Here is a 22,715-nt window from a genome sequence, read left to right as displayed (position 1 = left end):
TAGATTCTTTTAGTATTTGACTTTGCCTGATGTCAAAACAATGTTGATGAACTAATTTTCAGTCAATTTATTTTTATGGGAGTGCTTTAAAAGTTAGTAATGAATATATTTTGCTTTAAAAATTTTTTTAATGTGAATTTCTTCTTATCAGGGTGAATCAGCACTTGATTTGGCAAAGCAGAGAAAAAACGTGTGGATGATCAACCATTTGCAAGAGGCAAGACAGGCAAAGGGATATGACAATCCGTCCTTCCTTAGAAAGCTCAAAGCTGATAAGGTAATACATTCATGACTGAAGTTTTTCAGTCTATAATTTTTATGTATTTTTTGGGAGAGAAAGAGGGAGAGAGCAGGCACAAGTGAGAGAATGGGAGAGAGGAGTTGCAGGGAACAAGAGAGAGAATCCCAAGCAGGGGCTCGATTCCATGAAACTTGAGATTATGACCTGAGCTGAAATCAGGAGTCAGATGCTTAACTCACTGAGCCACCTAGGCACCCCGGCCAGTGTAATTTTTAAAACACTGTTTTACCCAGGATAAGATGAAGTCAGATAGCAGTTTCTCAGGGCTCTGCCTACTTGGCCTGTTTGTGTTATTGGATAATTAAGAAGGATAGTTATATGTAAAATTGTTTAAATCTCCACAGGCTAACAAATTTTAGTTCATTGATTTAACTGACCTTTGTTAAGTAATAGATAATATGTTCTTCCTGTTTAAGTGCACTTATTAATATGATAAGAAACTGAAAAACTGTAGTCCTAACACACATCTTTTTAAACTGATTATAACTCTAATTAATTTAAGCTTCCCATTCTTTTGTGATGTTCTAACTTTTTTTTTAGAGTGAGAAAAACTTATATGTCTCACTTTTCTGTAGAAAGCTGGTTTTAGATCTTCCATGTACCACTTATGTTAAATGAGTGTTGCTCAGTTGCCTCATTGTAATATGATTTCAAAACTAAGAATATTTCCCCCAGCGAAAGGTCTGTATTCCTTAAAAATTTCTTTCCTTTAAAAAGTAAAATAGTTATTATTAGCTGGCAGTTTCTTTATATATTTAAGTAATTGACAAGATATTTGGCTAATTTGTCAATAATCACAAGTTGAATGGCATTAAGCCTTGAGTACCATTTTATTCAGGCTGTTCTAATGATAAAATACTATTTACTTAAAGTTAATGTTGATCTGTGTGTTATCAGAACAAAATGACAAGTTTTGGACGAAGGGAAATGTGAAAGCATGCCTCATTTACTTATATTTCAGACTTCTTTAATGCATTGAAGGTCCATTGTTCCGTTACTTAGACATGAGAAGAGTTAGATTTATAGTTTATAAACTTGCCTGTTTTCAACTCCATAGTTGAGAATAATGAGCAATTTTTGCATGTTGTGTTACCTCTTTCATTTTACTATTAGATATAATATAGACAATGGTTAATTTTTTATATTCTTTGATTTTGCTCTGTCGTCTACGATTTAGAGCAGTTTTTCTCAACATAGCGAGCAAAGGCTGATGTCTCATAATAACTAAGCTTGTTACAAAAGTGTCTTATATTATGTTGGAAAGTCCCATGATCTTTGTGTTTTCATTTGTTCTGTGTAAATGTTATAACATTTTTAAAAAATGCATTGTCAGATGAAAATGACGTTGTAAATTCTAGATGTTTATTAATATATAATTATTATAGCAATAATGAACTAACTGTATGTCAGGGTTATGTGTTTGGATATGATTCCTTTAATTTTTTATTTTATTTTGTTAAAAAAATTTTTTTAATACTTATTTTTAAGAGAGCGAGCATGAGTGGGGGAGGGGCAGAGGGGGAGACAGAATCTGAAGCAGGCTGCAGGCTCTGAGCTGTCAGCACAGAGCCTGACGCAGGCCTCAAACCCACTAACTGCAAGATCGTGACCTGAGTTGAAGTCAGACACTTAGCCGACTGAGCCACCCAGGCACCCCTAATTTCTTTTAAAAAAGAGAGCTTCATTAAAGAATTCAAGACAGATTTGTGGTTAAATAAATGCTTAACAGTAAGTTAGAGGAAAATCTCTAAATTATTATTTCTTAACATTTTAACAAAAGGGATGGTAATCTCATATATTGTCCTCTTTAATATTGTTTATTGATTATATGAATATAAATCTGGAAAGATGGAGTAGATGCCCTTTTCCTTGTACCTCCCCATTAAGTACAAGTGTAAAACCTGGACATTATGTACAAAACAAATGTAGGAAGATTCTGGGAGATGGAGAGAAGGCAGAGTGGGTAGAGGGCTCAGGACCTAAAGAATGACATGTTGGTGAGTTTTCTGTGTTTTCTTTTTTTTTTTGCCTCCCATATCCCAAAAGTGGAGCTGACAAAGCCAACAACTTAGAATCACAAATGGATACAGACAAAAGTCTCCAACAAAGTCCTGTTCTTTGGTCAAAGAGGCTAAATAAATAACTCTTTGATCAAAGAACCACGAAAGAGGCAGCTTAGCAAGATAGAGATTTTAAAAATTTTTTTATGTTTTTTATTTATTTTTGAGAGCAAAAGGGATAGAGCACAAGCGGGGGAGGGGCAGAGAGGGGGAGACACAGAATCTGAAGCAGGCTCCAAGCTCTGAGCTGTCAGCAGAGAGCCTGATGCGGGGATCGAACTCACAGACTGTGAGATCATGACCTGAGCTGAAGTAGGATGCCCAAGTGACTGAGCCACCCAGGCACCCCAAGATTTTTAGAAAATAAATTTCTACCACAACTAAATACTACCAAAAAAACTGTGGCTCCATTTCGAATCATACCAGCAAAGGCCTAGACCTCCCCCCTTACCAGGCTGTAATAAGGTGCCCCATCTTATCTCCTGGGATGGTGTGTTGGAGAAGGCTAAATAAAGATTTGCCACTTTCATCCCCACTGGGTGTTAATGAGGTCCCATCTCCTGCTCCATCAGGGAAGATAACAGAGGAAACAGTAATGAGGCATTTCTAACCCTCCCAGCCAGGGTGGTATCAGTAGAGTTATAGTGAGAGTTGGAAGTTCCACCTTTGCCCAACAGTAATTAGGAGACCCCTTCTTGGGTGTTAGTGTCAGTGGAGTCTAAGTTGAGATCTGAACTTCATGCCACCTGTCAGTAATGAGAAGGTGCATCACTCCCTCCTTCTGCCACGACGCATCAGAGGAATTCATCTAAAAGAAAAGGTTTAATAATAAGATCCAGTGTCTGATAACGTTATACCCAAAATATCCAGGTTTCAGAGGAAAATCACTCATCATACCAAGAAACAAGAAGATCTGAAACTGATGAAAAGAGAATCAAATAGGTACCAACAACATGATGACAGAGATGTTAGAATTATCTGATGCAATATTTTAAAACAACCATTATAGAAAGACTTCAATGAATAATTATGAACATGCTTGAAACATGTGAAAAATAGTCTCAGCAAAGAAGTAGGAATACAGAAATAGAATATACAGAAGAACCAAATGGAAATTTTAAAACTGAAAATTACAATAAACAAATTTATAAAACTCAGTGAATAGGATCAACAGCAAAATAGAGGGGACAGAGGAAAGAATATGTGGCCTTGAAGATAGAACAATAAAAATTACACATTCTGAACAACAAAAGGGAATAAATTGAAGAAAAAAAAAAAACCAAAAGAACAGAGCCTAAGGAACCTGTGGTTATAACAGAGTATCTGATGTTCATATGTTTGGAGTCCCAGAAAAAGAGGGTGGAGCTAAAAAAGTACTCAAAAGATATGATGGCCCATAAACCCCCCAAATTTAACAATTAAAACCCTACAGAATAAGAAGTGGAACATACCCTAAACAGAACAAACTCAAATCCTGCCTGAACACATCATAGTCAAAATTCTGGAAATAAAAGACCAAAAAATAAAATTCTTGAAGTCCCCTTATCAACAGGGGTGAAACAGTTCAAATGGCCATGGATTTCTCATCACAAACCATAGAGGCCAGAAGAAACTGGCACATTTCCCATGTGCTGAATGGAAAGAACTGTCAACCCAGAATCCAGTATCCAGTAAAAATAACTTTCGGGAATGAAGGAGAAATCAATATGTTCTGCGGATAAAAGACAACTAAGAGAATTAGTTGCCAGCAGACCTACCCTAGAAGAATGGCTAAGAGAAGTTCTTTAAACAAAGGAAATGATAAAAGAATATATCTTGCAACATAAGATCATGATCAGCAAAATTGTGGGTGAATACTGTAGATTTCTCATTTATACTTTCAAAGGTTACAAGCAAACATTGGAGCAAAAATTATAATACTGCTTGATGTGTCTCTAATTGTAGGTAAAGAACATATGTGAGACAATTTATAATATAAGCAGGGGAAGGTAGAGAGAGGTAAAGGCAGAATTTTCCATACTTCTGTTGAACTGGTAAAATGATGCCAGTACACTGTGATAAGTTATGTTTATATAATACTTAGAGTAACTACTAAAAAAGCTATACAAAGAGGTAAACTGAAAAATACTATAGATGAATCAAAATAGAATTCTAAAAAGCTTTCCAGTAACCCAAAAGAAGGCAGGAAAAAGAAAACCGAGAAACATATAGAGAAGTAGAAAACAAAAAATAAAATTATAGGCTTAAACTCTAGCATATCAGTATCTCATTAAATTAAAATATTCTAATATACCAAGTAAAAGACACATACTGGCTCCTTGTGTTATAAAGCATGACCCAACTATATACTTCACATTTAAGAATAGTGGCAAGTATAGGCAGAATGGAAATGATATGTTACCCTGATACCAAAATCAAACAAAAGCAGTACAAAATATATATATATAACAAAAGGCTACTGGTAGTTAAGTTTGGGGGGTTTCAGATGTTACATGCAGATTTTTTATTGAACTGGGTTCAGTACCCCTAAACCCTCCATTTTTAAGGTTTAAAATGGTGCACTCAAAAATCTTTAATAGGGGTGCTTGGGTGGCTCAGTCGGTTAAGCCTCCGACTTCGGCTCAGGTCATGATCTCACGGTTTGTGTGTTCAAGCCCTGCTTCGGGCTCTGCGCTGACAGCTAGCTCAGAGCCTGGAGCCTTTTTCAGATTCTGTGCCTCCCTCTCTCTGTGGCCCTCCCCTGCTCACGCTGTCTCTCTCTCTCTCTCAGAAATAAATAAAAAACATTAAAAAAATTTTTAAAAAACTTGAAAAAAATATTGACAAATAGAAGTCATCATTACATAAGTAAGAGGACTTAGGTGCCATGACCAAATTGGATTTATTATAGGAATGCAAGTCACATTTATTTATTTATTAAAAAAATTTTTTTAATGTTTAATTTTGAGAGAGAGAGAGTGTAAGTAGGGGAGGGAGGGGCAGACACAGAATCTGAAGCAGGCTCCAGGCTCAGAACTGTCAGCACAGAGCCCAACATGGGGCTTGAACTCATAGACTGCAAGATCATGACTTGAGCTGAAGTCAGACACTTAACTGACTGAACCCCCCCCAGGCACCCTTATAGTGCTCATGTAATATTCAAAATGATTGAGTGTAATCTACCATATTAACAAATTAAAGAAGAAAAATCTCATAATTATATCCATGTAGAAAATGCATTTGGTAAAGATCAATATCTGTTTATGGTAACACTCTGAGAGAACTAAGAATAGAGGAGAATTTCCTGAACTTTATAAAGGACATTTCCAAAATCTTCAGCTAACATCATACTTAATTGTGAAAGATTGAATGATTTCCCAGTAAGATCAAGAACAAAGCAAGGATATCCCTCATACTGATCTTATTCAACTTAGTGCTAGAAATTCTAGCTGGTGAAATAAAGCATGAAAAGGAAATTAAGAGGCATATAGTTCAGAAAGAAAAAATAAAATAAAATTGTCCCTATTTGTGGTTGACATGATTGTCTATGTAGAAAACCCCAAGGAATCTACAAAGTAAACTCCTAGAACTAATAAATGAGTTTAGTAAGTCATAGGATACAATCTATTTTATTTCTGTATACTTGTAATAAACATGCAGACACCAAGATTAATACGGTATTACTTAGAATTGCTCAGAAAAATTGGATACTTAGGTGTATATATATATACACCTATATATATATATACACACATGTAAAGTACTTGTATACTGAAACTTTTTTTAAATGCCAATGAAACAAATCAAAGGTGTTCTAAATAAATGGAAAGACATACTGTGTTCATGAAATGAGGGGTACCTGAGTAGCTGAGTCGGTTAAGTGTCTAACTGTTGACTTCAGCTCAGGTCTTGATCTGATCTCAGGGTCATGAGTTCAAGCCCTACATTGGTCTCTGTGCTGGATGGGAAGCTATTTAAAAAATAAAAAAGAAAGAAAAGAAAACAACAACATGAAATGGAAGACTTAACATAGTAAATATGTCATTTGTGCCCCAATTATACACATTTCATGTAATTAAGTAAAAAATTCCAGCAAGAATTTTTTTTGTCTGTATAGCCAAGATTATTCTATACAGAAAGGCAATAGATCTAGGATAGCTAAGACAATTTTGAAAGAAAAGAATCATTCTGTGCAATTTTAAGACCTGGTATGTAGCTATAATAATCAGGAGTGTGTGGTATGCTTGGAGGAACAAATTCCTAGACCAGTAGAACAGAATAGAGTGCCCAGAAATAGATCCACAGAGATATATGTCCACTTAATTGACAGAAGTGCAAAAGCAATTCAGTGGAGAAAATAAAGCCCTTTCAACAAATAATGTTATAGCATTTGGACATGTATAACAACGAAAAAATAAACCTCTATTCAGACCTCACACCATATAAAAAAGTAACTCAAGAGGCACCTGGGTGGCTCAGTCGGTTAAGCGTGCCACTTCGGCTCAGGTCATGATCTCACGGTTTGTGTGTTCGAGCCCCGTGTCGGGCTCTGTGCTGACAGCTAGCTCAGAGCCTGGAACCTGCTTCAGATTCTGTATCTCCCCCTCTCTCTGACCCTCCCCTGCTCACGCTGCCCCTCTCTCTCAGAAATAAATAAAACATTAAAAAATAATAATAAAAAATAAACTCTAAAAGTAAAATAATTAAATAAACATTAAAAATTTAAAAGGAAAAGTTAACTCAAAATGGTTCACAGACTTAAGTGTAAAGTGCAAAACTAAAACTTTTAGAAGAAAAATCATCAGAACCTAGGGCTATGCAAAGAGTTAAAACTTGACCTGAGAAGTGTGATCCATGAAAGTAAAAATTGATCAGGTAGACTTAATTAAAATGAAAAACTTTTGTCCTATGAAAGACCCTGCTAATTAGGATGAAAAGACAAACTACAGACTGGGAGAAAATATTTGCTAGCCATATATCCAACCAAGGACTTGTTTGCAGAATTTTCACAACTTGGCTGTGAAAATCTCAAACAATCCAAATAGAAAATGGGTTAAAGACAAAAAGAGGTATTTCACCAAAGAAGATATAAAAATGACAGATAAACACATGAAAAGGCATTCAATATTATTAGCCATTAGAGAAATGCAAATTAAAACCATAATGACTTTCTATCATACCTATCAGAATAACTAAAGAAGTTGCAGCAACACCAAACACTGGTGAGGATACAGAGAGATTACTCCAGATGACTCATAGTTGCTGGTGGGAATGTAAAACAATACAGTACTCCTGAGAACAATTTTAGTTTCTTTTTAAAAAACTTAACATTCATTTACCGTACAACCTTGAAGCTGCACTGTTAGGCAGAGAAATGAAAACTTTTAAGTTCACGTAAAATCCTGCATGTGAATGTTTATTGCAACTCTATTCATAGTAGCCCCAAACAGGAAACAACCTCAGAGTCCTTCAGTGGGTGAATGGTCAAGCTTTGATACACTCATACCATGGAATGTTCTTTAATAATAAAAAGAAATGAACTGAGGATACATGGCAATAAGTGGATCAGTCTCTAGACAATTATGTTGAGTGAAAAAGCCAATCTCATAAGATTACATACTACATAATTCCATTTATATAAAATTCTTAAAATGACAAAATTATAGAAATATAGAATTGATTAATAGTTACCAGATGTTACTATGCAGATGCAGGTAGGGTAGGAAGGAAGTTGCTGTAAAATGATGTGAGCATTCCTTGTAATGATGGAAATATTCTGCATCTTACCTGTATTAATGTCAACATTATGATATTGTACAAAATATTGTACTATATTTTACAAGATGTTAACCTTTGGGGGAACCTGGGTAAAGGTTATTTGAGATCTGTCTGTATTATTTTATTACAACTGCATGTGAACCTACAGTTGTTTCTAAACTAAATTTAATCCAAAAATTGCTTACTGAATTATAGAATCTAGATGGTGGATACACAGGTTTTCACTGTAAAACTCTTCCAAACTTACTATATATTTGAAAAGTTTCATAATAAAATTCAAGAGAAAATAGATTTTTCATATCTATAAAAGCAGCATATCGCCATTACATCTTTTTAAAAAAAATCTTTATGATACCATAAATAACATGTTAAATGACATTTTGGAAAAGAAGAAACAACTCTGGAAACCCCACACATGGATATTTTTCCAAGTGAAACGAACTTCTATTCATACAAAATTTGTATGCAGTGTTTATAATGGTTTCATTCACAGTCCTCAAGTGGGGGAAGAACCTTTATCCTTTAGCTGGAGATGGACAAATAAACTGTGATACATCCTGTAATGAAATATTGCTCAAAAGAACAAACTGCTGATACACACAACAACATGGGGGCATGTCAAATGAATTGTTAAAGTGAAAGTAGCCAGACTTAAAAAACTGCATCAGTATGATTCCAGCTATACAATATTCCTGCAAAGGAAAAATTGTAGGGGCAGAAATCAGATTAGTGTTTGTAACAGGGCTGGGTCTGGGGACACAGGTATTTCCGGGCTTGATAGAACTTTTCTATGTCTTGATTTTCATGCTAACATGACTGTATGTTAATCTAACCTCAGAGAACTATACCCAAAAAAGGATGAAATTTACTATATGTCAATTGTATCTTTATTTTTAATAATGAAAAAAAATGTAGCTATTGCTGAGAGGGAACAAGTATCTTAACTAAAAACAAGGCAAGTTATAGATAATTTTAGAAAATACTTCTTCAAATAATACATGTACCTTCTCTCCCACCAGTACCCACCCTTAACCATATACCCTGTCCTCCTAGTTATAAGTTTCCCTAATGTCTTTTTTTTTTTTTTTTTTTAAGAGAGAGTGAGAGTGTGAATGGGGAAGGGAGTAGAGGGGGAAAGAGAATCTTAAGCAGGCTCCATACTCAGCGTGGAGTCCAACACAGGGCTCGATCCCACGACCCTGGGATCCTGACCTGAGCCTGTATCAAGAGTTGGACGCTCAACTGGCTAAGGCCACCCAGGTGCCCCTTTCTTGATATAAAATTCATGCATGCTAGAGATGAAAACACAAATCAGAAGGGTTACTTTACTACAGCATAAGATTAAAACTCTGAAGTTAAGTTTAATTATTATTCAAGCTAAAATGACATACCTTTAGAAAATGAATTACAGTGGCTAAATTGGGAAAGACATGGCCATTTATTTACATGAAAAAGTATTTCATTAGAAGCCAGCAGTATAAAAAGGGTGCTAAAAAAGTGTGATATCTTACCCTTCAAAAAGGTAAATAGTGAGGAAAGTAATGTTTACACTTTGACCTTTATTAAATCACAGCTGGAATATCTTTTATTATTTTGTCACTTAAGGTAACTCCAGAGATTTGATAGCTGCCTATCATCTGTGGTATGTGTTACAAGGAAATAATGGGTTTTATACTTAGAAGTAGGGACTTTGTAGCAATTAGACTAGTACAAAATGAAATGGAACTACCTCCAGAGTAGTAAGTACTCGGCTTTGATATATGTTCACGGGCACATAATCTTTATTCTGTGGACTCTGGGACTCTGTATACTGTTTGATTTTATTTTCTGTTTCATTTTAAGGTCGTTCAAAGTATCTTCTTCAGGCTAAGCATCCTCAGGTTTCTTTATCTGATGTAGCTCTTTGAACATCAAGTTACTCTGGTTGGTCTTGTCTTTAGTTATCAATGGCCCTGTTAATGGGGTCGTATCATCAAGAACTGTTTTCTAGCTTATCCATGTGTTGGCAAGCAGCCAGTACCGCTGTCTTCTATTACCTGACTATCTAGACCCACTCCTATAACTTATATTCTCATTTTCCACAGTTTTAACTACTTTTAAATTGTCTGTTTAATGCCTGTCTATAGAAGGCGAAGACTAGCATCTTGAATAGTACCTACTCATAGTAAGCATATTTGAATGAATGAATTTCATTCTGATGCACGTTTCCACTAAGATAACAGTGGTTTACATTCAGATTACTTGAAACATGCAAACTTTCTGACTAATTTTTTTTTTTTCTGTGCAGGAATTTCGGCAGAAAGTAATGCTAGGAACTCCTTTCCTAGTCATTTGGCTGGTTGGGTTTATAGCAGACCTAAATATTGATTCTTGGCTCATTAAAGGGCTAATGTATGGTGGCGTTTGGGCTACAGTACAATTTCTTTCAAAGTAAGTATGTTGCTTTGAACTGTATTTTTATCTGTACATGAAAAGATACAATTTGGACCCTGCTATGTAAAATTTGTATTTTGTGTGTTATGAACACTACCTTTATGTAATATGTTTCATCTTAGTTTAATGTTGAAGAATTTTGACAGATTTATATCTGAAATCTTTTAAGTTTTAAATGTTGAAATGTTGACATTTTAAAGTTATATTCAGTGACAAAGTCTAACATATAATTTTTAAATCTAAGATACAGTTTAAAAACATTTCAGTAGAAGTAGATTGAGTTCGTTGACCTCTAATATACATATTGCTTATTTCTAGGTAATTATAGCTTTAGCTTACTTTTTCATAGGAGTTATGTTTTCTTTGGTCATAAGCAATATGTAAGAAAGAGGTTTGATTTTAGTAGTAAGGTAGAGTCTGAGCATATGATGTACACTCAACTTTTTTATTTTCTTCTTCCTCTTTATTTTTTTAAAACATTGTGATCTTTCCCTTTCTTTTCTCCTTAAATCTCGTTTTCTATGTTGCCTATTCAACAAACCTAGGCAGTTGTCTGTGATCTAGGACCTCCTACCTAATTTCCATTCTTTTAGTACTTTTTTTTTTACCTGAATTAAAAAAAAGAGTTATGAAAATAATTCACTTAGAGTATGTTAATTCTCAGGAAGAGGCTTAATTCTAGGTAATTAATCTCATTTTAGTGTTTCTGGGAGCTCCAAGGGGTCCTATAAAACACAGAGAGTTCCTACATAGCCTGCATGGATGGTTGATCCTGCTTATGTTTAACAAAATTTATTAATACTTTCCCCAAATTCTAAATTCTGTAAATAATGACCTTCACTTCTATTTAATTGGCCGGTTCATTCTGTTTGAAAAGCTGTACTAAAAGCTTAAAAGGAGTGTGTAGATAAGGAGAAATAATGAAACATAGAGAAAAACTTGAGGATTGCTTCGTACTCATTTACCAAAATTATAGTACGTCTTTGGTATTATATTGTACTATACTGAAGTGAATTATTGACTTAAGAGAATAGAAGTAGACTGAAATTCTGAGGCTGAAAAATACATAGAACATAACTCTGTTTCTTGGTAAATTAGGAGCTCCAGAATCGTGCTGATTCATTCAGCTGTGAACTCATTTATTATTGATTACCATGAAAGACAGTGTTGGTATATTAAGTATCTTGGATGTCTGTATTTTGGTTAAACCCCAAGTTTACTATGAGGAATGTGTATAATTTTCATTTAGATAAATCATTTTTATAAGGAAATATGGAGCTCAAATTTTATAAAAACTTGTGTTTTGCAGATCCTTTTTTGATCATTCAATGCATAGTGCATTGCCCCTTGGAATATATTTGGCAACCAAATTTTGGATGTATGTAACATGGTTCTTCTGGTTTTGGAATGATATCCTTTGGTTATAAAGGTCATATCTAAAGCAAGTTTTGTTTGCTATTTAAATGAGTGTTTTATAATTATTTAACATTTAAGACTGAACTAACCATGATTTGTTGCAGTAGAACAGTATTTCTAGAAAAGTAATGTGTGAACCAATGTAAATATTGCTCTTAAATGTTTCATATTTAATAGACTGGTTTTGAAAGTTGCTTTTAATAATAGTATCAGAAATAATAATAGTAGCTACTATTTATTACCTTTAAATAGTAGTGTTTAAAGGGCATTTTATTAAACACTTTGTACTCATTTAATACACATTCTCTATGTTAATATTGTTATCTTCGTTTTACAGAGGAGAAAATTTAGGTTTAAACAGGTTAAGCTGTTATCCTTGTCCAAGGCCACATAGCTAGTCTCTGATAAGGCTGGGATCGAAACACACACTTGTCTGCTACTATAACACCTATTCAAAACCTTTTTACTAAACTGTGATTTTCATGTTTTAATACTAAACTATTTACTCTAAATATTTTCTTAATATCACAACTTTTTTTGTGGAGGATAACAAGTTAATTTTCTTTTGCTTTATGAAAAGCATGCAGTGCTGTATCTTCAAATATTTGCTAATTTTTTCAGTGTAGTATACTTTAAAAAAAAAGTAATGTACTTTAAAATTGTAAATATGTGTGTGTGTATGTGCGTGTATCAAAGAAATAAGGCCGGTGTCACCTTTTGATATTTTTACATAGAAAAAGCTCAATCAGTAAGACAGTCTGTTTTATTAAAATAAAGGCACATGTTTCACAAATGTCTGTACTAAAATCATTTTTTCAAACATTACTATAAAAAACATACAAGGTAGATTTTAAATGGAATTCAGGCTTTGGTGACATAACTATTCTGGACAATTTTAATTAATATCTAGTTTCACTTCACAGTTGTATATGTTATAACATTGTATTTTTTGTTGTCTGTGTTTTAAACAATATAGAAAACCAAAACTGCTTATTTTGAAACTGAGGCACAGTCTTAGGTTTTTACAGCATTACATGATTACTTTCAGAAAGTGGGGTGCTTTTTAAATATTTCCTTAGTGTAAGTATTTTTTGAAATGTTGCCATGTGGCAGTTTTTACTAGCTCATTCTGCATTGTACCAAACTTTGACATAAAAATTATTCAAGGATTACTAAGCATTAAAATTATCTTATTGAAACATTTAGTATAAGTAAAATAGATCTCCTTACTTTCATTACCTCATCTGTTTTAAATTTATAAAAAGCACTGACCTCTGAAATGACTTTAGTATTCCAGACATATTTTCTAACTTTGTTTCCTAAATTGGAGAGTAAATTTTATATCCTGAAAAGTCAGATTCACATTTCAGAATAATTTTAGACTGTTGCTGTTCTTTTAATCTGTTATGCATATAAGTAAAGAAAAGCTGGAAAATTAGCAAATTATGAATAATGAAAACTTCATGCCAGAGAGTTTTATGTAGTCTGATTTGAATATCTCCTTCCTTATTTGGAGATAGAATAAAATAGCTATGCAGTATCTAAGCTAGGGAGTTGAGAACGTAAGAGGTAGATTTTGAGAGGAAGGTCAGCATAATCAACTCTATTTAATTTGCCCTATTTGAATAATTGTGCCTTTAGATTGGCATATAATTCATTTTTTAGATGCACTGAACAAATTGCATGTATTAATTTTTCAAATAAAAACTACAGTATGAAAATACCAGGTTTCATACTTGTCTGTATAGGAGGGATGATCAGAGTACTCTCACAGAAGCCTTGAGAATGAATGTAATAAATCTTAGGACACGTCTGACATGTAAAAAATGTAAATGACTTTTTGTATGTATGACTTTTTGTATCATTGTGTCTGCATGGGCTTTAACTGTGCATTTATGGTTTCTTCTATTCAGATGTTTGTGTATGTATATATGCTACTCATAGAATGTGGAATGAAGTCACAAATAACTAAATTCTGATAATATATAAAAAAAACTTTACACTTCTCTATGTTATAAAAGAACCATATATTCAGACCTTATATGATGTTAGAGCTATATATATTTTTTTGTTTTGCTTTTAAGTATTAAACTTCTGAGGCCAGAGATAGGAGCTCAACAAACCAATAGGAAGGGAACAGAAAGATCCCAGAATAATTTATAATGGAAGCACAGAGGGTGTTAGACAGGGAAGTCATGAGTTTCATGATATAAAATAATGATTAAGATACAGAGTTAAAATAGCAGCTGTTACCAGGGACTGCCTCCTCTTGTTGACCTAAGCCTCTTTGCTTTTGCTTCTACCACTTTCCTCATGCAAGTCATGACTGCATATGTAATTAAAGCTGATTAGACTAGTTGTGCAAAATAAGAGTTACAGTCAATTTTCATTATTTGTGGTAATTATGTACTATAAAGTTGCTGCAAACACTGAATTAGCAAATACTAAACCTATTGCTCCTGGAGAAAAAGAAAATGCAAACCTCTGGTCACATTTTTGTCCTTCAGTCAGTACATAACCTTGGTTTTATGTGTGTTTCTGTTTCAGTACCAAATTTAAGATTTATTGTTGGTTGATTTAACATTGGACTCAGAGCCAGACGCACTATAACCCATGCCTGAACAAAGCTTATCTCTGAGATTTTCTCTGTAAGCCACATACATACTGCCCTCATGTTCTTAGGAACATGAGATAACACTTCAGCACTACACTAAGAGGCCATTTTAAACAGTAAGATCAGTAATGAAAACCACAAAAAGGCAAAAGTGTGGCACAGAATAGACCATGAAAAGGACAGTTATTTCCAGTGTGAGAGCTGGAACAAGAAGGCAGAGTATTGCTTTTGTTCAACTCAGCTGACACTGCATGCATAGGAAGGTACATATTTTTTGCTACTTTGCATATGGCCATAATGACTACAAAAGTACTGTGAATATTGATTTTATTAGGAGGTAGGCATGAGGATCAACTGTATAAACTTTAAGATTCTCATAATATACCCAACTTAAGTGTTACTGTGGTAGTAATGAATTTTGTATTGATATAAACTATTCTAACAACTGAGTTCTTATTCTTTTCTACTATTCATTAAATAATTACCATCTTAGGGGCACCTGAATAGCAGCTCAGTCAGTTAAGCGTCAGACTTCAGCTCAGATCATAATCTTACAGTTCGTGAGTTTGAGCCCCACATCAGGCTCTGTGCTGACAGCTCAGAGCCTGGAGCCCGCTTCGGATTCTGTGTCTCCCTTTCTCCCTGCCCCTCCCCCACGCACACTCTGTCTCTCTCAAAAATATATCAACATTAAAAAATAATAATCATCTCCTACGTACCTTATATTTATCCAGCGCTTTTTGGTTTATAGTTCTTTCAGATCTGTTGTGTTATCTGGTTCTCAGAACAATTCTTTGAGATTAGAAAAACCACACATATCCTAATCTTGTCTTCTAACTGATGGAACCCTTGAGGTTCAGAGAAATTTTATGTCTTCCTCAAAGTCACATGGATTGGTAATTATCAAGAGTCTAGTATAGGACCCACCTTCTTGATGTGACAACAGTGTATCTTCAAATGTGAACATAATTTTAAGTTTTTAAACATTGCTGGAGGGGCGCCTGGGTGGCTCAGTCAGTTAAGCATCCAACTTCGGCTCAGGTCATGATATCATGGTCTGTGGGTTCGAGCCCTGCATCAGGCTTGTGCTGACAGCTCAGAGCCTGGAGCCTGCTTCAGATTCTGTATCTCCCCCTCTTTCTCTTCCTCCCCCATTCATGCTCTGTCTCTCTCTGTCTCTCAAAAATAAATAAAAAGTTAAAAAAAATAAAAAACATTGCTGGAAAGCAACTTGTAGAAAGAGCTTTAAAAGTATTTTTAATTGGGGCGCCTGGGTGGCTCAGTCAGTTGAGCATTCAACTCTTGATTTTGGCCAAGGTCATGATCTCATGGTCCTGAGGTCAAGGCCCTTGTCAGGCTTTGTGTTGGGCATGGAGCATGCTTGAGAGTTTCTCTCTCTCCCTTTGCTGCTCCCCTCATCCCCTTCCCTCCCCACACAGGTGCGCGCGCTCTCTCTCTCTCTCTCTCTCTCTCTCCCCAAACAACAGACCCTTAAATATTCATAAGTAAATCATCAGAGATAAGATAAAAAAATGTATTTACAAGGCTGTTTATCACAGTACTATTATAGTAGGAAAAAAATGTAAACAACCTGAGTATCCATCCTGAATGGGAAATAGGTTTTATCATTTAGCTTTGTGTAGTATGGGATAAAATAGCCATTAAAAATGCTTTTCTAAGACTTGATGTGGGCTTATACTTAGGATATAATAAGTAAAAAATACACTAAATTACATTTACAGAGTGATTCTATTTTTAAAATTGTAAAGGATTTTATTTAGTCTCTCGTCCTTTTATTTATTTGAAAGTTTTGTTCATGGCCATTTTTCTTTTATAATAATCAGACAACTCTGAAATTCAGTCATAGCCAGTACAATCGATTGTTCATTATGGTGGCACCACTTGTGAAATGTTGATGATAGGTTATTAGAAATTTTAGGTCTAAAAATAAATTAGTTTTCAGTCAGGTTTTAAGCTTAAACTAAAAATGGATATGAAGCTCTTCTGGAACTTGGGATGACTACATATATAAAAATGAAGACATTGTAGAATTACTATTTTCACCATCCTCTCCTATGAATTTTCCTTGTAAGCATTTTTTCCTGAGTTTACTGTTAGAGGACTTTCTCAGTTTTTTGTGTATCTTTTCTAGTTTCCTTGTGATATTCTCTAAGCTTTTTAATACCTATCTTCAGGTATCCCGTCAACACCTTCAGTGAATTTTGACAATATTACTATTAATATTCTTGTATATCATTTGTGTGTGTGTCTAAGTTATTAAAGATAATCTCTATTTCTTAATTCATGTGTATTTAATTACTTTGTATAATGAATAATGTGAGGGGCGCGTGTGTCTTCCTTTCTGCTTATTAGGGAACTCATTGCTCCAGCATATCCTTTCCTCACTCAGTTGCAGTATCAACCTTGATATTTATCAGTATTTCTGTACTCTGTTCAGTATATTGATCTCTTTGCTTGTGCCAGTACTTTATATCTTACTATATATAACTTTCCTTCCTTCCTTTCCTTCCTTCCTTTGTTCTTTCTCTTTTTCTCTCCTTTTCTTCCTTCCTTCATTCCCTCCTACCCTCCCTTCTCCCCTTTCCTTCCAGTACACACAATTATATCAGTTTTAGGGGTACAGTATAGTGATTCATCAATTCCGTACCTTACTCAGTGCTCACCATTGTAAGTGTATTCTTGTTCCCCTTCTCCTCTTTTACCCCCTCCCCCCACCTCCCCACTAAAGCTTTATTCTTAAATCATGTTATCTGTTAGGCCAAGTTTCCCAGCTTTTTTGTTTCTCGGGAATATTTTAGCTTTTTNTTTTAGCCCTTTGTGCTTCTGGTTAAATTTTTTAGAATTAGCTTTTTAAGTTCTGTGAAAAGCCTAATGCTATTTTGATTGAAATTCTGTTTAAGCTGTAGAATAATTTAAGGAAAAGTGAATTCTTTTGATGTTTAGATCTTTGCCATTTCAAAGTAACATAGACTGGCTAACTTAAACAACAGAAATTAATTTTCTCACAGTTCTGGATCAGGATGCCAGCATGATTATATTCAGGTGAGGATTCTCTTCCTATCTTCCAGGTAGCCACCTCCTCCCTGTGTCCCACATAGTAGGGGGAGATTGAGGTTTCTTTCTTCCTTTTAAATCTTAAATATAGCCACAGTTCTATTAGATTAGGGTCCCATCCTTAGGAACTTGTCTAACATTAATTATCTCCTAGAGACTCTATTTCCAGAAACAGTCACATTAGAGGCTAGGGCTTCATATGAACTTGGGGGGCATCGGGGGACATGATTCAGTCCATAGCAGAGGGCCACGGTGGACTAATGGGAATTCTGCCTTTGTCTTCTCATCGGCATGTTCCATACCACGTAATAAAAATTAAGAACAACTCCAAGCAGCTTGCCTCACCAGAGTTGTAGTCTTTTCTTGACCTCCAGTTGAACCTTATGGTATAGTTTGTCATTTCCGCTTCCTGAAGTTGTCTCTGGTATTTTGCAGACATTTGATTAATTTGATTTACTGTTTTTGTTTTGTTGGGTATTATCAGAGCTGCAGTTGCATCAAAGTAACAACCAAGTGAATTAAAGAGTTAAATGTTTTACAACACTATTCCATAAGCATTTAAATGAAAACATTAATGACACATACTTCTTTTTTTATCTAATTAGAAGACTAAACATAAAAGCAAAAGTACAAGTTAAGTCAAATAAACCTTCTTTTACTTCTAAAATTGGCAACTCTTTTCTTTGCTCAAAGCTGATGAAGATGTAGTAGTCAAGCAATACGTGTTGTTAGCGGGGTTATAAATTGGTATATCTTTCTGGAAATAATCTGACAGTATAAAAATATACATCAAACCTTAAATATGTTCATACCCAAGGGGACAGTATTTAAGGATATTCTGCTGAGTGCTTTGGAGAAGTAGGATAGCACAGGTTAAAAGAGCCTGGATTTCAATATCTCCTTCACCTCTAATTGACTCTGTAGCTTTGGACTATTTAGTTAACCTCTGCCTCAGGTTTGTCATCTGTAACATGGGGATAACCATAGTATATATCGTAGAGTTTTTGTGTACATTGAATAGCAAATAGTCAATTAGCAAGTGTTCTTTGTTTTTCTAATGTTCATAAAACACCATGGTCTCAATTATGATTAAAAATGTAGAATACCAAATATAAAAGGAATTATCTCTGGATTATGGAGGTATTATACTTTTTAGTGTATTTTTTCTTTTAATCAGGAAAAAAAAGTTGTTTTAAACCTTCACAAAAAACAACCATACCATTTGTGGAGAGTTTGTTAATTTTTACTTTTAAGTTTAAAAATTAACTGGTGTGACCTATTATTAAAGCTAAGTTCAAACTACGATTTGGAGATATCTAATCTCCACACTTTTAAAGACCAAGCAAAGAAATTGTTTACGTTCTTCTGATATTTAATTCTTGAATATCCCTTTCAAATCTGTGGACATTTATTGAGCTGCTGCTTAGCTCCCCTGCAAATTTAGTCCAGGCTATAAGAACCTGAGCTATTTATTTACATGTTAGCACCCTTTGAAATTGTTATAGTGAATAAAGGTCCTGCTCCTGAATAGAACCAGGCTCGAGTATTCCTTGCATATACGTTTACCCAGCTTTCTTCTCAAGAAATTCTTACGTGTTGATACTCATACCAACATCAAATCTTGAAAATGGTATTTGAGTATTTTAGATACTGGTGTCTCTGAAAATTGTTGCTCTAGCAACATTATTTTTCTTAGTGTTATTTAAAATAGTTTTTGATGCCTCATTTATATTGATAAAGCTTAGTACATTTCTTACATTTTCATTAGGTAGAAAAATGTGAACATAGAAACTTACTGTTTTAGGCAAGTTTCTAAATACTTTTCTAAAATGAAGGTCATTTTGTATTCAAAAAAGTCAACGGAAAGAACTTAAAAGCAGTCTTTTAAATGCATGGGTGTGATATCTTAAGTGGTAGATATATAAGATTTTAATGTAAATAGATAACTAAGTAATATATTAATATAACTTTGAAAATGAGAAATCTCTTCATTTTTGATCAAACAAGGTAATGGTCATTAAAAAATAATGTATTCAGGGGCGCCTGGGTGACTCAGTCAGTCTGTTAAGCGGCTGCCTTCAGCTCAGGTCATGATCTCGCAGTGCATGGATTCGAGTCGTGCATCAGGCTCTGTGCTGATAGCTCAGAGCCTGGAGCCTGCTTCAGATTCTGTGTCTCCTTCTGTCTCCGACCCTCCCCCACTCACAGTCTGTCTCTCTCTCTCAAAAATAAACATTACAAATAATAATAATGTATTCACTGAATTTTTAATGCATCACTGACTTTTTTAAAGTGTCAGATAAGCCTATTCCTCATGATTTAAAGTTTATAAAATCTTTTGCTTTTTCCATTCAGTTATGAAGATAAAAGTATATTTATTTTGATGTAATAATAGATAAATCAGCTTGTATTTTTTTTTTATTGGTGTTTGTGTGCGCATGAGCACGTTTGGTAAAATTTTATAGGTTATAAGTTTACCTATAGTAGTAATTCATTTATCATTTCTTCTTTAGATTCCTTAACTTTAGTCACATCTCAATTTTTTATTTATCCATCTTCCATTCCTTGCCAATAGTGTTGGACTTTTCTACAATTTTGGAAAATCTTGGAAGTCAGATCCAGGGATTATTAAAGCTACAGAAGAACAAAAGAAAAAGGTAGCAAGATAGACTTTAACTAGTCACGTGTTTAATTGCGAAATTATCAATATTTATGCCATCTATTAGAGTACAGAGACTATCATTTAGAACATAAAGAGGTTTCAAACCAAACTGAGATTGTGCGTAATTGTTGCTCACCCTTGGTACTCCTGAATGCCTGTCCTTACACTTTCATGACATTTTAAAATTTTGTGTTTGTCTCCTTTATAAATTGTGATTGCTTTGAGGGATGAGTACAGTATTTTAAATATCTCTGTAAACCCTCAAATAGTAATGAATTCAGTAAACGTTTGTTAAATGTATAACTGGAAGGCCAATAAAGTGGTTGATAGTGCACATCTTTTGTTTTAATAATATTTTTATATACACACACATATGCACACATATGTAAATGTATATACATATATATCATCCACAGCACCCCTCATCTGTAAGGCCAACCAAATTCACAGTCTGAAGGTCTCACATACGAGAATTAGACTGGAGGCAGTTAAATTATCTTAAGATCTATTTTATCCAGTCTCTGAAAACAAAACAAATCCTGATGAATTATTCCTGTGTACAATAGGCTAAAGCACTAAGATTGAATCCCCACTTTTCTAGGGTGCAGAAAGATTGCTGCCCTTATGCTTACAGTATTCTTCAGACATTACTGCTAATTGATTTGCTAGGTTTTCTAAGTCATAATCCAGTTCTCAAGATTTCAGTTCTTTATTGAACTTAAGTGTATTTTCATGTCTTCGTCATCAAAACCTATATAGACCTCTTCTTAGGGTAAATAACTTAGTTGTATTCTCAGAATCCCCTAAATTTAGAATTTGAATTCTTTTCATATATCCAAGAAATAAAATTCCTGTATTCCTATTATAATGAAATAGAAGTAAAGGAATAAAAGATTTTATTATTTTGAGCTGAAAACATTGGTTAATTAAAAATGGACATCATGTTTATTGATTCATATTGATGGCACTATTGGTAAACATTGTTCAGTTTGAATAAAATATATATATTTTTTAATTCACAGACAATAGTTGAACTTGCAGAGACAGGAAGTCTGGACCTCAGTATATTCTGCAGTACCTGTTTGGTAGTATTTTTTTTTTCTTTATTCTTTCCTTTCTCCTCTTCCCATTGCAGTGGCATAACATAGAAGGGGTGGGGACCAAGGAGAACAGTGTCTTCTGCTGGGCACATTTCATGTCCTCCACATTCCCGACAAATGCCTTTTAGACTGTAGTACAAGAAGAAAGATGGTAAAAAGATATCTCCTCCCAATCTGCTTATTCCCTCTGATGGTACAGACCTTGACTGTACTTCTGATTCGAGGTGCCATTCATTCATATTCATCCTTAATCTCTTTTTCTTTCTTAATATGTAACTCAAAAAAGAAACTAAGTAATAAAGTACTAAAAATCAAAGATTATGATTTTCTAATATTGTTTTCCTACGTATTTTTAAGAAAAAATTTATTTAAAGGTCTCAGTGGAAAAATCCATTAGATAACTTTTAAGACAACATGGCCTCTAAAATGGTTTGGTTTGAGTAGTTATCTCTTTGTATTACAATGTTTATGAAACTTTGAGCACTGTTTTGTTAGACTAAAGCAGTTTAAAAGTTGTCATCTTCAACCAGGTCATAAAGAAAGGTATATATGAAACTAAATAGCATTTGCTTATGGAATGAGATATAGTAATACTGACATTACTTATTTTCGTAGACTTCAGATTTCTATAGAAAATACTGTTTTGTGTTTTAATTATTTTCTGCTTAATTCTTATGATTAGTTCTTGTGAAAAATATATAGACACTGCCACAGTGGTTAAACCATGTTTTCCTTTGTGGAAATGGAAATAATCCCTAAATCATACCTGAAACTAAATGCTCTTTTATACTTTTAAGATCTATACTAGAACCGAACTAATGTCTTACCATGTGAATAATAACAAGAGAATTCACTTAGTTTGGGATTATGTAGTGAGTCTTTGAAATGGAACTCTACAGATTCTTTAAGTTGTTTCACCTAACACTCCTTGACCAAACAATTATGATTTTAAGTGTTCAAAATGTATACTGCCTTACCATTGGTAGCAACTTTAGAGTGCTGACTGGATTCTCTTGCATTTCCAATCATTCTTTAAAAAAGGTTTTTGTTTCTGTGCTTTACAATGGTTAATTTACAGGATTGGCACCTTAATGTTCAGAACATTTTTATATTCCACTGTTCTTTGGAGACACTATTTTTTCCACAAAACCAAGAATAAATTGGCTGATACATTTGCCGTATGGCTAATAAATTCTTAATAGTCACTTAGTATAGTTTAATTGTTAAATAAATATCTGATGGCAAGAACAAGACCATTTTTATCATCATAGAATAAATGTTTTATTATATGTTGTGT

The 22,715-nt window shown here is 34.0% G+C and overlaps 1 protein-coding gene across 1 annotated transcript in view; it reads left to right on the top strand.

Moving 5' to 3' along the window:
* The window catches only part of ZDHHC17 (zDHHC palmitoyltransferase 17), an 85,385-nt gene that overhangs the window by 51,977 nt on the left and 10,693 nt on the right, over positions 1–22,715 (top strand). The window contains exons 9-13 of the mRNA XM_077770211.1: positions 152–277; positions 10,406–10,548; positions 11,861–11,963; positions 20,191–20,313; positions 21,341–21,403. Of these exons, the coding sequence (XP_077626337.1) occupies positions 152–277; positions 10,406–10,548; positions 11,861–11,963; positions 20,191–20,313; positions 21,341–21,403 (558 nt within the window). The remainder of the gene's footprint in view (positions 1–151; positions 278–10,405; positions 10,549–11,860; positions 11,964–20,190; positions 20,314–21,340; positions 21,404–22,715) is intronic.

This window comes from Crocuta crocuta, unplaced genomic scaffold (genome assembly GCF_008692635.1).
Source record: "Crocuta crocuta isolate KB4526 unplaced genomic scaffold, BGI_CrCroc_1.0 scaffold317, whole genome shotgun sequence".
Classification (NCBI taxonomy): Eukaryota; Metazoa; Chordata; class Mammalia; order Carnivora; family Hyaenidae; genus Crocuta; species Crocuta crocuta.
The sequence above is the reverse complement of the archived record's forward strand: the minus strand, read 5'-3'. Positions and strand labels throughout refer to the sequence as shown.